The 17,343-nt window shown below is 32.8% G+C and overlaps 1 protein-coding gene and 1 pseudogene across 10 annotated transcripts in view; one reads left to right on the top strand and one right to left on the bottom strand.

Moving 5' to 3' along the window:
- Nucleotides 1-17,343, bottom strand: part of TENT2 (terminal nucleotidyltransferase 2) — a 59,837-nt gene that overhangs the window by 11,390 nt on the left and 31,104 nt on the right. For 6 of the 10 annotated variants that reach the window (XM_059060664.2, XM_059060665.2, XM_067031203.1 and 3 more), the window contains 4 exons: nt 15,301-15,377; nt 14,790-14,918; nt 9,534-9,577; nt 2,402-2,538 (listed from right to left, as the gene is read on the bottom strand). In XM_059060664.2, coding sequence (XP_058916647.1) covers nt 2,402-2,538; nt 9,534-9,577; nt 14,790-14,918; nt 15,301-15,377 — 387 coding nt within the window. The remainder of the gene's footprint in view (nt 1-2,401; nt 2,539-9,533; nt 9,578-14,789; nt 14,919-15,300; nt 15,378-17,343) is intronic. The other 4 variants (XM_059060667.2, XM_059060669.2, XM_067031207.1 and 1 more) reach the window with 1 other exon arrangement.
- On the top strand, nt 68-4,606 carry LOC131754726 (NHP2-like protein 1 pseudogene; annotated as a pseudogene).

The following is a 17,343-nucleotide window of genomic DNA, read 5'->3' as shown; positions in this document are numbered from 1 at the left end:
TTTCTAGACTCCCGAACCACCTGATCCTTTTTTTTTTTTTCCTATTTTGTCAGTTCCTCATTCCTAGGTACATTTCTAGAAACCTGGCTTCATTTTCAGAATTTTCAGCAGCAAGGTTTATGGAGAAAGCTGCGAGTGAAGTAGGTAAGAAAATCTTTTTAATGGTAATTTTTAAATGGCCATATAAAATTTCTGCACCATTCATACCATGTACTCAAGCATCCTTTCACAGGCACTTAATTCTTTGTCTTCAAGTAAAGGGAATTTTTTAATAGTATCTCAAAGTTCAGAAAAAATCCTTACAAACACTTCTAATGGCTGCCTTAATTCTTCAGTACAGCACCTAGTTCATTACCATGACTACACTCTTGGCTATGCTCCCTATAGTCAAATTTCTGACAGTATCTGGTATGAAACAAGGCACTATATGATGAAACAGTAGGTGAAGATGTCACCTAAATCATGTATCATCATAACAAGTGCATCCAAAAGTTCAAAACCTCTTAGCCAGATTCGTTTGGCACAGCAAGCTAGTTTCTGTTAATACTAAACTAACATACAAACCTGCACATCTACCATTTTGTTTCAGTCCAACAAAGCAGATGATTTTCAAAGTATTTCTCTAGATGCTCTGATCCTAAACTCTACATGGCAGAAAAATATCTTTCTTCTATGAACTTCCCCCAATATCTAATTTACACGACACAACAGATGGTGCCAACACAGTCTAACAACTAAGAATGTGGTTTTAGAGTCACCTGAATTTGAATCCCAGTTCTCTGGCTATCTAACTGTATCGTTATGGGCAAGTTTCAAGTTCACAAATTCCCGAAGTTTGAAAGGGGGTTATTGTGAGGATTAAGTGAGATAATACATGGGATTCAGTCGGCATACTGCAGGACACTAGGTAAACATTCACGAAACATTAGCTATTATCATTGCAACGTCTTAAAAAATCTTAACTCTAGAATAACCTTTACATTCTCTTATGTCCCGTGTCTCATACAGTCTTAAATCTTTCCTCATCTTTATATAAATGAAAGCTCCTTCCTTTTTATCTTTGTTGCCTAGACTTACATTCAGTTCCTGGTCATTTTTAACCTGGATTATTATAACTTCATTCTTATTGAACTACTTTTCTTCAGCACTTTTCTTACCCCTTTTGTTAACCTAATTCAGTAATTACTAAGTCACCTTAAGGATCTCTGACTCATATCCATAATCCTACTTTCTGCTCCAAAATTATTCACCTATAGCAAGTATTTTTCAAGTACCACTACCTGGCATTGGGCTAGGTAATGGAGACATAACCATAAACAAAACAGGCAGTCTGATAGAAACTTTACTTGGAGGAATGTAAAGAACTCTTCTTCCTTCAGGTCCTATGTTTCAAATCATCTTACATGAGTCAAGTTTCTTTAGAACTCCTGTATGATAGCAGATAATATCAACATTTCAGTAAAGTATCATAGTTAAGAGAGTGAATTTTGCAGTCAAAACTATCTGAAGTATTCCCCTTACTACCTGTGTGATCTTCGGGCCAGTTTCCTCACCTCTCTATATGCCTCACTGGTAAAATGGGCATAAAATAATACCAACTCATTTGGCTATTATGTAAACTAATGAGAAAATACATATAATCTGCTTAGAACAGTTTTTCCCACCAAGTAATAGCAATCCATTAGGCTTACTATTATTGTTCCCCTCTCCAAACCTCTTCAAACTGGTACCCTATGGTCATTGTACCCTCCTCCTCTAACTGTACAACTCCTAAGTTCTCTCATTCATTCTCTCCTTCAAGCTTTTCCAAATTGATCAGAAGAGCTGCAAACAACCCCTAATCCCACTCTATCTGGACTAAGAACTCCCATAAGAACTTTCAGTTATGGCCAGCCTGACTATACACTTTACTGTTTCATGTTTATATATCACCCTCACCCCCCAAAAAAAGGAAAAGGAGTATCCCTTGATTTGTATATCATACAAACACAACTATTTATTCAGATATCAAGTATTAAGTAGAACTTTTTCCACGTTTGTTTTAGCTGTGTTTTTTATTACAAATTTTAAGTTCCTGGAAAATAGATGTTCCATACTATACAGCACCTACACAGGACCAACACAAACAGTTATTCAGGCCCTACAGTGGAAAGAGGAGGCTACATATAAAATGGGATCACTACTGAAATCAACGAAAACTGGGCTTATTGAACTATATTTTTTTTATTAGCTAGTAACAGGAAAGCTATTTAGTTTCTAATAATCATTAGATATTAAATTTTATAAACTACACATTTTTGGAATAGTTTACAACATTGAAATTGATAAATACAGTTTATGACCCAATTTGTAGCATTCACTTATTTACAAACAAATAAACACAATTTGAAATTTCACTTACTCAAATTCTGTAGCATAATATTTAAGAAAGCCCAGCAAGAGGTCCCCAAGATTTGATTCATTCTTTGAGAGGTAAGGAGGAACATTACATGGAGCTTGATGTACAAGGTGCAGCTGTATAGCAGGACTAAAAGATTCCTATCAAAAAGAAAAAGGGAAAAATGTGAGGCCACTTAAAAACACACCAAAAAACTATAAATCCTAACATAAGGCTGTCTGAAGAAGAGAGAATTTTCTTTATGTTGGCAATTTGGAAATCTGAAGATTTTCTTCCAGTAAAGGTTTCACCAATGTTTGGAATAGGCCAGAAAGGACCTGAAAAACTAAGATATTCTAACCGTGACTGAGGTATATCACTCAGTTAACCAAATGAATTCCTATGGTAGCAAAAGATTTTCTAATTCATAAATAAAATCTTACTGTACATACCAAGATTCCATCCAATAATATTTAGATTTCTTTATAAATGTATATCCTTCTTAATTATTTCTATAAAGAGCAGTTGTACTTTCTGAAGTGTATCAAGGACAAGATGAGAGCTTTCTCCAACTGTCACTTAAAATTTCTCTCAAAGGTCATATAAGTAATTTTAATACATAAATAGTACTTACGCTGATTTTAAGATTTTTTGAAAATTTATTTCATTTTGTATTTTGTATCTTAGAGGGAACAGAAATAATGATGTTCAACATGAATTGAACTTGCAAAGACAAAGAAGGCAGGGAAAAGAAGATAGGAAACATACCAGCAAGCAATATTCAGCAATTTACTTTTAGCACAATATGCATAAAGGAGGATACCATCTGCTTGAAATCCAAGCCCAAACAAGATACTTATTAGAAAGAATACTAATGAGTACTTATTCTTTTTGCCCATGGTATGCCATTCATTTTCATATCTGATCTTTCCTCTATTAGTAAGCAAGTTATGGCTCTAAAATAAACTAAATGAACTATAGAAATTCTCAGATAATACATATCCATTACATTAGAAAATACTCTTTCTCAGGTAATTTTCACAGTGCCCTCAAGAAAGGTTTTCTATATTCCCCTTTGCCATCAGAGTAGAAACAGATTTAAAAAACAGACAAAAAAAACCAATTGGTTAAGACAGCAGAATGACAACTACACTTAAGGTTCTCAACTACCCAACAGATCAACTTTGGGTTTATAGATATTAATTCAATTAGTAATATCTGAATAACTCCATTATTTAAAAAGAGAGGGTCCCCAAATAACTAAGTGGTAATACCGAGAAATAGGGTAGTGCATCTATTTAATAATAGTCCTCAAAAAAAATCAGTAAAAACAAAGAGCAAGAAAATAAAAATATATTCTCTCCCTGCCCCATTACCTATAATTCTATCAACGATTTTTAACTACCAAGAAGTGATTACCTTTCTGTCAGAAGAAAAATTCTACTCCAACCACAACCCACAAAGTTGGCATTCCTAAATGTGGGGCTTCCCTTACACTTCTAACAGATCTAGTATTACATTATATGACTCAAGTAGAAATCTTATTTGTCTCTAAAACTAGGGGGACTAGGAGAGAAGCACCAATTTGTAATAAAGAGTAAAGTCAGAAGGAAGAGCAGGTTTCTTACTTGTCTTGCTCTTACTTGTTAAGTGTAAAATTGGACTTAGGATAACATTATTTAAAACTGTTAAACTGGCTCCCGCTCTGACATCGCCTGTGCTCCTTGAGGAGTGACGATACCATGGAACCAGAGCCATGACTGAAGCTGATGTAAATCTGAAGGCCTACCCTCTTGCAGATGCCCACCTCACCAAGAAACTATTGGACCTCGTTCAGCAGTCATGTAACTACAAGCAGCTTCGCAAAGGAGCCAATGAGGCCACCAAAACCCTCAAGAGAGGCATCTCTGAGGTCATCGTGATGGCTACAGACGCCAAGCCCCTGGAGATCATCCTGCACCTCCCACTGCTGTGTGAGGACAAGAATATGCCCTACGTGTTTGTGTGCTCCAAGCAGGCCCTGGGGCGAGCCTGTGGGGTCTCCGGGCCTGTCATCGCCTGTTCTGTCACCATCAAAGAAGGCTCACAACTGAAGCAGCAGATCCAATCCATCCAGCAGTCCACTGAAAGGTTCTTAGTCTAAACAGGTGGCCTCTGCCACACTCCCTGCTGACTCCTACCCCAGGGGTTATGTATCATTTGTCTGTTAGCATATAGTATTTCGAGCTACCTTCTATTGTTATAAAATATTATAGTGCTCAAAAAAAACTATAAAATTTAACTAATATTCTCTAGGGAATTAAACAAAAAGGTATAAGTTCAAATGACAGGGAAAAGAAAAGTGGGTCACTGTTTAATAGTGTCTGCTCTGAAAGCTTCTTATTTTGATTTCTAGCACCTAGTACAATAAGCATTCAACATATGAAATGATGCTGAGACAGAGAAGCCATTTTCTTACCTGAAGGTTAACACTGTTTGAACCCCCTTTAAAATTTTTATTTTGTTCAATAATTTAAAGAAACATATCAGTAATTGTGAGATTAAAACTATATAGAGTTGTGAGACCTACTATATTAAAATGCTGAATGACCCTGAACCAACAGTTTGGCCAGTGTTCTCTTAGCTTCACTGTTCTTTTTCAAGGTCATATATAAATAGGGCTATGTCATACCTATTGAGGGAGAACTGAAGGAGAAATCCAAGCAAACAAACAAAAAATAGGATCCAACTAAAAGAAGCTACAAGTAAATAGGAATTCTATTTAACCTAAAGTAATCCCCATTTTTGGTAATCATTCACACTACAGAAAGATTTTCTGCTTTAAGAAAAATTTCATTGAAGAATTTTTTTAAAAGGAGCTCCCCAATTGTATTTATGTATTGAAGAACAATATATGTTACTTCAGATAGGATGAGGGCATGTAAGCAGCAATCCAAAAGCCAAAGAAATAAAAGCAGCCTTTAAAATTACAATCTAAATACAGAGAAAAACAATTTAACCAATACAATATAACACCTATTTCTTAAAGCATTTTTTCCTTTGGATTATTGATATTTACTGGTTTAATTTTTTTAACTTAGGGAAAATATCTCTATTATTTTTTAAGGTTACATCTTATTTGGTGCTTCTGATATCCAGATATGTAATGACTAAATCCTGAAAACATTTTCCAAATGATATTTAAATGCTGAAGACACATATCTTCCATTTCTCTTCACAATGCAAGTTAAGAAAAATTTAAATAAGTAATCTCTTGAAAAACATTTGAAAAGTCTCACTGTTTTGCCCATATAATTGCCTAGCAAAAACACCTTTTGCCAGACTCCATGATCTCTTGAGGCTGTGTCATCATATCTTACTTTACCTTCAAAGTTTGAAAATTTGGACAACTAAACACTTTCTGGACTAAATTAGACTGGCTGAACTTTTACTTGGTAACTGTTCTTTAAAACGATGTATAGCTTAAATGAAAGATGACTGTTTTCCATTTCTAGGCAAAGAAATTTAAGTTGCACAATTTTCTAACAATATGAATTTTTAAAGCCTAGAAATGTTGAGGAAGATCTCAAAGAAAAAGATAACTGATATGGAGCATTTAAGTGGAGTTCTACCTATACAGAGAAAGAACTAAATGATACATTGAAGTTCTACCAAGACTTCTTTTTTTTTTTTTTTTTTAATTTTTGTGGTACGTGGGCCTCTCACTGTTGTGGCCTCTCCCGTTGCAGAGCATAGGCTCCGGACGCGCAGGCTCAGCGGCCATGGCTCACGGGCCCAGCCGCTCCGCGGCATGTGGGATCTTCCCGGACTGGGGCACAAACCCGCGTCTCCTGCATCAGCAGGCGGACTCTCAACCACTGCACCACCAGGGAAGCCCAAGACTTCTTAATTATATGCAGATCACCATTAATCTAGTGATGTACATTAAAGACTGATCATTAAATTGCCTTTAAACTATACCTGATATGAGTGAGATCTTTAAAGTTTTGAAAGGAACGTAGTATTTAACACAAAGTAGAAGTACTATTATGAAGTGGTTAAAAGCATGAGCTCTGGAGTCAGATCTAGGTTTGCAACCTTGTTCTTCTACAGCTATGTGAACTTAACCAAGTTATCTAGCTTTCCAAAGGTTAAGCTCCTTCATCCATAATATAAGGAAAGTAACAGTATTCATAGGGTTGTTATACGAATTAAATGATGCAATGTATGGAAAGCATAGTAGCAATATTATCTATTTATTAATTATTCAGTTAGATGCAAGGCATCATGATTATTTTAACTATACATTTACAACACAGTATATGGTTACCTCCTGCAACTTTCAATGCATTATTGTGGAATTATCTTTGGCTTCTGAGAATAGGAAGATACCACTAGGAAGGAAACAAATATAAGTTGTCTTGATAAATCTACCTAGCATAAATCTAAGTGAATCTCATAATATGCTTGCATTAAAATAAAGATCCCTTCATACGCCTAATCTTAGTTTATATATTTAAACCTTCTCAACTTCATTTCTTTAACTCAACAGTAAATACTCTGTCCTCTATCATTTATGTTGCTTTTTCAGTCAATAGTTAAGTAGTAATAATCGATAATACTACATATCATGATATAGTTTTCAAAGATAAAGATGTTTATAACTTTTCATCCTTTCCTTTCATAATTTAATAACACAACTGAATTGAACCATACCTATTTTTTAATTGAAAGTTTTTTATTACTGTAAAGTTTTAAATCATTCTCAAACTTATTTATCAAGCTGAAATTTTGTCATATCAGCTTTTCTTAAAGGTATATAAATATATCTGTATAGGAACAATCAGATATACACAAATAAAATGTAGTAAGCAATGCAAATTAGATGAAATGGTATCTTAGTGACTACTACTATAATTTTGCCTTTCCATAGGCAGCATAGTCTAATGGAAAAAATACCAGTTGCTGCATCCATAAGTTGTGATTGAACAGCCTGGATCAATCATGTAATCTTTCTAACATTCAACTGTGAAACAAGGGGAGTACTTTAGAAGTTTATTTGCTTAGGATTGAAGATACTGTATATAAAATTTATATGTGCTGATATAAAATAGATACTAAATGACTGTTACTGTTAGTAATAAGAAACAAGCTAATATGCTTGTCCCATCAGATAGACCACTGAAAAAAGCACTCCACTGATCAGTTTACAGGTTTCATACAAAACAAAAAAACCTGCTAAGAGGGGGTATTAAGTCCTTATCCATGTAAGTATCAATCTTATAGTAAAGATAATGTGGTTTAAATATTTATGACAATGTAAGCACACATGAAAGCAAATTAAGACATTATTAAGTCTAGTAGGGCTTGCTATTAGTACTTTTTAAAGCCTTGGGGCTGGGCAGGTATTAAATCTATTTCCTGGCTACAGGTGTAGAAATAAGATTAGCAAAACAGGGTGGAGAATATAGGCTTAGAGGTAGTACATGTGAACAGAAATCAGGACTCTGTCATGGGAGAAAGCCAGGTGATTAGAAAAATGAAACACAGAAGTAAAAATGAGGTTCTTCAAACTAGAATACACTAGTAAGAATCGGAGTTATCTTATAAAAGTAATACCTCTGTCTCCCAGCATAGTGCTATTAAACTGAAATTTCATCAGTATTTTACATTAGTAAAGAGAGTTCCAAGTAGTACATAGTTTTAAGTGAGATCTCTGTAGAAGCATCTTTTCAATACACAATAATAATAGATTCTTTAAAGGGTAAGTTTAACTTAGATCCTTTGTATGTTGAAAAATATATGCAGCTCTTTCTACAGTGAAACCTAGGTCTTAAAGAAAAATAAAGTTGAGACAATGCAATGAAATAGTAAACACCCAGTCATTATCTTTGACCATTCAGTATGAGCTAAAGAATAAAAACTACAGAGGGAGGAAAACATTCAAGAATAGGCCCAAAAGTTCATGTTATTTTCATTTCTATACTTTCTGATACTTTCATTTATCATAATGCTTAAGAAAGCATAAATACTTATACCTAGCTACACTGTAAACTCATTTTAATAGTTCTTCACAGCAGAAATGTGTTTTTAAAAGGAGGAAGATAAGATAGCCAGATTCCAAAAGGTTCTTGTGTTAAACAGTCTCTTCTTGTAGATGACACCACAAACTGGGAGGCCCCCACTACAGCAAGACTATTTACAGTGAACCATTTATTATCCAGTACCTCACATGTGTGCATTACAAGAATAACTGATGTTCAAAAACAAGAACATCAGTTCTCAATCACCAAAGATTAAATTACATTTAATTTAGGTTCCATGTCAATATATTTATTATATTTTGTCTGATACATATAAAATAAGTTCTTTGAAAACTGATCATTCAAGATGGATGTTATGTTTTCCTTTGTAATATGACTATTTAGTAAGTTTAGAAAACATCTCTTCTTCTAAGTTTATGAACTAACAGGTAAAAAATTATGTGGTTTCAGAAGGTTGGTCAAACATTCTAAACAAGCTGCTTACATATTATTTCCAAAAAAAGCCAGGAACAAGAATGACTATGGAAGAAAACAGAAATGGTAAGACTATAAACAAAGAAACAGCAAATTCTGGAAAAAAGAACACAAAAACTAGAAAAGAAACAAAAATACTCATATAGATTATGAATATGGACATTACCTAGGTTTCTCTAAACTCAAACTGAGTACATACTAAACTTTTTCTAGTAGGGAAACTTCATTTCTTGAGTGTTTCCAATTAACTTCACCAGGATTCTTAATAGTGTACACACAAGGATAGTGTACTAACGTTACCTCTTAGAATATTACTTGGTAAGATCAAATGAAAGATAAAAAGATTACCCAATTGTTCATCATCTTAATTTTTTTCCCTGATTTCAAATTATACATATGTTAGGCTATAAAACTTCTGCGTTACTAACTAAAGATATGTTCTAAACATGAAAAAAAGTAGCAAGAAAAAACTGGTAGCATGAAAAAAATTATATGAAACATTTTTGCATTCTAGTGGCCAATGCCTCAGTCTATATAGAAAATGTTATCATATATTTAGAAGGTAATTAATACTTTTATATTCACGTTAATACTGCACATAATAGTTCCACATATACTTGTCATAACATGTATTGTAATAAGTTATAAGGAACACTTACTGGGTAAATTTTTTGGATGGATGGAAGGATGGGTTCAGGTAGGGCTATAAAAAGAAAAAGTTTAAAGCTTCCGTGATTCATGTAATTCATTTTACAAAGCAATAATTTGTCAGCTACACCCCAGGTATGAGACTATATGGATTTATGCTAAAATTCAACAGCTTTCATATACCTTGTGAAATAAATTCTGATCCCTAAAAATTTAAATTCAAAATATATCTAAGTTGACAGGGTCTGTTAATAAGTTACATATATTTCTATGTAAACCAATGTTCCTTACATGGTTTTAGAATAATAGGTCATCAATAAATGGACACACATCATTTGGTCCAACATCAGACACACACACAAAATAAGCAAGACAACTGTTGTGCTACAGATATTAAAGACATTGTTAAGATGCATGTAGCTATCATAAAAAAAATTTTTAAGTACAATCCAATGGCACTACATCATAAGAATAACAGCTCTATCATAATTGTCCCTTTATTATTTAATTTCTTCTAATAATAATACCAAAATTGAGATAGTTTTAGGAAATTGATCTAATGGGAAAAAAAACTGAAAAGATCTTCAACTTCATTAATATATTTTTAAAAAGAAAACCTCAGCAAAGATTAGAAATGTAAATCAGGAGATGTGTACCAATCTGCTATATAATAAATAAAATTTCATACAAAAGAATCATTATCATATGTCACTGTATTTTTTAACTGCCATTCTGCACCTTTCAACAGCTTTACCCAAATCCAACCTCATTAAATGTGCTAACTGTAATCTCACATCATTATAATGTAGATGGAATAACATGAAAGGCAAGGTGTTTAATATTCACAATATAAGAAGTAACTGTAAAATATAGTATCTTGAATATGGTAAGATACAAATAATACATTTTCAAGATTTAAGATTAAAGACCAAATATAGTATCTCATGATAAACTATGTATTTAAGAATTAGAAATACATTACACATACAGTTGACGTTTGAACAATACAGGGGTTAAGGGCACCAACCCCTGTGCTGTCCAAAATCTGCATATAACTTTATAGTTGGCCCTCCATATCTGAGGTTTCAAATCTACAGATTCAACCAGCTGCAGATGATGCAGTAAGTACTGCAATACATATATACTGAAAAAAATCTGTATACAAGTAGACTCGCACAGTTCAAACCTGTGTTGTTCAAAGGTCAACTGTAATTAAATAAATTCAGTAACAAAGAATCATTACTTCACTTTTAATTTGTTATTTAGCCAAAAATTTTTAAATGACTCCTGGAATACATTAATGAACACATAATCAACCATTATGACCAATTTACATGGTTTCCAACTATGATTATAAATGTATAAATTTCTACCACATAGTACAAAGTTGGATGCTTTATTTAAATATCTCTTCATCATGCTTTATTCCCAAGTTGAAAACTGGAAACTGTAATAAAATAAAAGTCTATGATAGTATGGAACGTTCACAGTGGATGATTAAGAATATTAGGGGAAAAAACTCACTCATTACTTACCAGAATCACTCTCAGGAAGTAAGGATACATATTTTTTTCCCCAAAGGCATTCAAATGCTAAAATTCTAGAAGACCCTACAAATAAACTCAAGCCCCAGTCACTTAATTCTAAAAGTCTCTATATTTGTATAACATTTTTAATGGCTTTTTAATAATTTTCATTATAATATAGAAGTCAAATTGGAAACTCTTATTAGAAATTAGTTTAATTTTTAAATCTAAAAACCTGAGTTCTATTCCCATGGAACACTGCTAGTAAAATAAAATTATAACTTAAAAAAGGATGAAGAAAAGACTGTAGAAAATTAGAAAAAAATATTATTTCATTCTAGTTATCTAGTTATCTCATAACTAGAATGCTAGGAGAGAAAAACACAAACCACTGGTATAGGGTCTTTCAGTAGATAAAGAGCCTTTAGAACTAAGCAATTTGGAAGCTTTTGGGGGCAAGGTCATCATTTAAAAAATCCCCTGCCTTACAACCTTAAATATTTAAAAACACTCATCATTAGAGAAGCAGTCAGTGTACGCTGGCAATTATTTAATCAATGCTATCCTGATAGTAACCTCAAAATTTAGTAGTTTTTCAAATGTTTACTTTATTCCAAACCAACATACACTCTGAAAGAATCTCTCTGTAACAACATCTATTTAGATTTCAAAATTTTGGACTTCAATCTTTTAATTTTCTCTCTCAAAAGCAAAATAAGACAAAAGTTTATTATTGCAGGATATGATCAATAGTTAATGCCCTGAATATATTTAATCTATAAGATTTTACTTTGCCTGTAATTTGGATGAGAGCTTTCTGGGTTAGGCCTTCACAAATTTATACACATAAAAGTTACATACTAATTCATCCAAAGTTAAACTAAAAAAAAAAATAGCAGACCTTCAACAACACTAAACAACCACTAATTTTTAAAATGCAAGAACAATTTTTAAATGCCTGAGATATTTCTATACCTGGTAATACGGTAAACATTCCATGAATATTCATTCATATTGTTGTTTCTAACCAACTGACACTTTTGCCTTTATTATTAACTCATAATCTTAGATTGCTATTAAACTCTCTTCTCAATGGGTTTTTCCCTTCACGCTTTCATCAGTCACTTTTTCAAGCATATGTAGTTTGTAACTGTTGAAATTCATTCTAGGAAATGCTTTAATCTTTTCAACCTTTCTACATAGAAAGGACCTGTTTCCCTTCTCTGTTCATGGCAGAAAAGATATTAAAGCATGTAAAGTTAAACAAAACTTATAGGTCATCTAATCCAACCATTAGTGTTACAGATGAATACTAAAGCCAGAGAGGTAGAATAACTTGGCCAAAATCACACAAACTAGTTCACTGTGGCAGAGCTGGAACTGCTCAATACAACTTGCAGACTCTTGTATGACAAGAAAAGCAATTATTAATACTTATTTCAATCTCTGTAATTTCTTCTGTGGAGGAGTAGGGTAAATCTGCCAAAGTACAGAACTACACAGTAGGTCTGGTTAGCTGATGTCTTTTTTTTTTTTTTTTTTTTTTTTGCGGTATGCGGGCCTCTCACTGTTGTGGCCTCTCCCGTTGCGGAGCACAGGCTCCGGACGCACAGGCTCAGCAGCCACAGCTCACGGGCTCAGTCGCTCCGCGGCATGTGGGATCCTCCCGGACCAGGGCACGAACCCATGTCTCCTGCATCGGCAGGCGGACTCCCAACCACTGCGCCACCAGGGAAGCCCTAGCTGATGTCTTTTAACAAACACCTAGAAATGGTTGATGAGAGTGCCATTAATTACTAACCATCTTAGTAAACAGGACCACTTTATCAAGAATAAAATGTTTAACAATCTAAACCAAATTTTAACATGATTTCATTATACTGGTAAAATATTAACATTTGAATTTTTAACTTGCTTACAAAACCACCAAGGGGCATCTGTGATTAAAGTACATTTTTCTAAAAAAGCAATCTAATTAAAATTTCTAGGGCTTCCCTGGTGGCTCAGTGGTTGAGAATCCGCCTGCCAATGCAGGAGACACGGGTTCGTGCCCTGGTCCGGGAAGATCCCACATGCCACGGAGCAACTAAGCCCGTGAGCCATGGCCGCTGAGCCTGTGCGTCCGGAGCCTGTGCTCCGCAACGGGAGAGGCCACAACAGTGAGAGGCCCGCATACCGGAAAAAAAAAAAAAAAAAAAAAAATTTCTAATGTAACCCAAAAGAATGGAGGGATAGGGCACATATTATGAATGTTCATGCATGTTATATGCTTCAGTCAAATCTAATGTTTAAATCTCAACTAAAACTAAAAAATGAATAGACACTAGGTGGTAGTACATGAATGTTAGTCTTATTCTTCTTCATATATTTTATATGTATTTTACAAGAAATACTTCTAATCTATTCAATTTTTAATAGAAGTGAACTGCAATCCACAAGATTGGACAGAGTTGACTAAAAAAGCATCAAAAGTAATATATGTTTCAGATTGAACTATAAAATTGGACAAAAATAATCAGTGATATATAAAGAAGTATCTAAAGCAGCCAACATCATGTTTCAAATCCTTTTGGAAGGGCAAATCAATCATCAAATTAGCATATATCTAAGACTGTTCAGCAACAAAAATACATGTATTATAATTAGTCTGAAATTCCTTAACAACAAAGAGGAAGATTATCTAACCTTTCTGATGATTACTGATTCACAAAATTTTGGTCCATTTAAACTATTTTAAGTCTCTCTCATTACCTCAAAAAAATTCACCTGATTCCACTGTTCAAATAAAAATATACTCTCTTATGTAATATATTATAAAATATCTACAAATACAGTAATATATAAAGAAAACAAATCCTTCTGTCCATAAGTAATAACACCTGATAAATTTTTGGCACATACCTTTTCAGTATTTGTATACATATGAATATATACACACTCAAATATAGCTACTGTCTTTTAAATAAAATTGGTATTATATTGTATATGACATCATATCATAAATATTTTCTTATATCAATAAATATCTTTAAAACATGATTTTTAGTATTTGTATAAATTTCATATTAGGATATATCATATAATTAATTTGACCATTCCTCCTACTCTGAAAAACTTAGATTATTTCTAATCTTTCATTATTTCAACAAACACCATGAAAAACAGCCTTATATAAATTCATATATACATCGCTGATTATTTACCTTAGGATAAATTCCTAGAAATGGAATCTTTGAGTCAAAGAGTATATACATAACTATTACAACAACTGTTTTCTAAACTGTGCAATATTAACCCACAACTTCCTGGTAAATGGTCTTACATTAATATCAAGTCTTTCACCCAATCTCCATGCCAGTTCACAGGAAATAAAAGCTTCTTTAAACCAACAAGAAAATCATTTAATTCCTGTCTCAAGTGAAAAATAAAAAACATGATGAATGGTGCTTGAGCAAGATAATGGGTCCACAATACAGTGGTGAAAGTTCTTTGAATACAAGAGCGAATATAGGAAACTGTCAAAAAATAAAAACACAGTGAAACTTCTTTATAATGTTTTCCAGAGATAACATTACTAAAACATTTGTTCAAAGCAACAAAATAGGAAATGTGGTTATATGTGCCTTAGAAAAAACTTTTTAAAGCAATGATATTTGAATATAAGGTCAACAGGGAAGACACCATAATGAAGTTTAACTGCATTTCCGTTTTAAAAATTGGGAAAAACTCCACAATACTTACTTTGTAAATAGTGCAAAACCATCAATACAAGACTATAGCTGCTTAAAGTACCACGACTGGCATCATTTATCTCATGGTGACTCGCCCACTTCTTAATCACCAGTACTAACGGACGAACTCGATTTTCAACTGAAAGTAAAATTAAAACTTAAAAATGGTAAGAAGATTTTACAGTTTCTTTGAAAGTTTACATTATTTCCGAACTCCATGCCAAAAGAAAGAGCAATGCCTCTTCTTATTAAACACTGTTCACCGTAAATGTGTCTTACTTCTAAAACATACTTGTTACCTTTTAAAAATGACCAATTATTAAAATTCATTTTATTGACCTATAACTCTGGTAGTATGTGATTTTAGTGTAGCAACATATTATGTATATAAGAAAATGAGACACACTGTACATAAACACAAAGAGGTATCAGTATTTACTACACACATCTTTATGAAGGAATAAAGAATGAAGGATAAATACAGAAGGTATTAATTGTTTGGAAATAAACACAAAACTTACGGTATGCATACGTTCTGAGAAGGAATGTGTTTCTTATTCCAACAATATTGTTTACATTCAAGTCGAACTCCACACAACTATTTTAAAAAATGAAAAAAATTTCAGCTCAAATACAAAATAAAACTAACTCCCAAGTAATAACTAAATTCATATCCATTCATCCATCCAATGATACAAAATAGCATGGGCCCAGACCTTAAAATGCGACACTACAGAAATAAGAATGAAAACATACTTTTAGTATGATCGGGGGTCTATTAAAGATATAAAATAAGATTACTGTTGAAAGATCCATAATGTACCAGTAAGGCTCCAATTATTCTTAACAACAACAAAAAAAAACCTTTTACTTTTGTAATCTTTTCCAGATAAACAAATTATATGGCCAAATACAGTTTTGGGCAAGTTATCCCACAAAGTTATATATTCTCAATCAATTTTGAACAACAGCATCATCTGCTTTAAAATAGGAATGAAAAGCCAAATAAAGTACAGGTGAAAAAATAAAAGCTCTGTCTACACTTTATATTCCCTCCAAAAGGGTTGCTAAATTATAGTATCATGATAAATTTGGCTACTGACATCTAGGAAGAACTATAACAGCCAAACACATAACAGAAGCGACATTTCTTTGAAATCAAAGATATGCAATTCACAGTTTAGAAAATACGGCAATAATGATGGGATACATAAAGAATGGATAAATTCAAAATAACAAGGACTAACTAATGCATAAGTAACAGGACCATATACTATCAGGTCCAACTTCTAACTTCTGAACGAGTCTTTCTGTGAAAAGTGCCTACAATTAAAAAAAAAAGTCCTTTCTATAGCTTTTAGCTGTAAAATTTGAAATTTACCTTTTCAGATTTTCTAGTTATGGGAAAAGAAATCCTATAATCTTTCAATTATCCATGCACATTAATAAAAATGGATAGTGAAATTAACACTTCAGATATATTTGGCTTTGGGAAGCTTATGGTAACAGTAAAGTTACATTCTTTATGTTTGTACAAATCTAACAATGAAACCAGTTTGTACTCCCTCTATATAACTCAATAAAGAGGAAAGAACACTTAGATGGAAACTAGTATGCAAATAAAAACTTCCAAAAATATGAATTCAGAGCTTTAAAAATATCCACAGTACTTGCTTCAAATTCTACTTCTGGAAATACTGAAGTAACCCTTAATATGGAAAGAATTTTATGCACAAAATGCTTATTTAAACAGGGAATGGTTAAGTGAAAGTCAATAAATTCACACAATGAAATACTGTAAAGCAACTGAAAATGAAGCCAGAAGATATTCAATGATAAAAGCAAGTATTCATGATATACTGTTAAGTAACGAAGTATGATTTCAATTTTAATTTTAAAAGCTTTTATGCACTCATACACATAGAAAAGGGTCTGAAAGGCTTATACCAAAACATTAACATCAGTTATCTTTGGATGTTAGAAGTGCAGTTGTTTTTTTCCTTAATGGTGTGTATAGAGAAGAATTATAAAATGGTGCTTATATAGAATACTTAACAATGAAAAAACCTTGTACAATAATCTTAAATAGAAAAAGAATTGTTTATATAACTACATTTTTAAAAACAATTATAATTAGCTAATAGTTTTACTTACATTTACTTTATGTTTTATCTCTCTATATCTTCGTGCTTTAAAAAAAAACCTTCACCGTTAAAAAAAAGAAAACTCCACCGTTACTTGATAGAAATTCAGTAAATATTTATAGATTAGATGGATGTTTGGATGAATGAGGGGGAAAGTTTGAGCCAGCACTTATCTAAAGATTTGTTTAAAATATATATATTCAGTCAATTCTGATTATTCACAGTAGTTATGTTCTATATGGTCGCTGCAAACACTGAATTAGTGAACAGTGAACCATTGCTCCTAGGGGAAACAAAGGATTGGATTTCTAGGAGCCTCCAGTCACATTTTCATCAGTGGATCAGTATGCCTCCAGTCACATTTATTGGGTTGGCCAAAACGTTTGTTCAGGCTTTTCTATCACATCGTATGGAAAAACC

This window comes from Kogia breviceps, chromosome 4, assembly GCF_026419965.1.
Source record: "Kogia breviceps isolate mKogBre1 chromosome 4, mKogBre1 haplotype 1, whole genome shotgun sequence".
Classification (NCBI taxonomy): domain Eukaryota; kingdom Metazoa; phylum Chordata; class Mammalia; order Artiodactyla; family Physeteridae; genus Kogia; species Kogia breviceps.
Note: the sequence above shows the minus strand (reverse complement) of the source record. Positions and strands in the feature narration are given on the sequence as shown.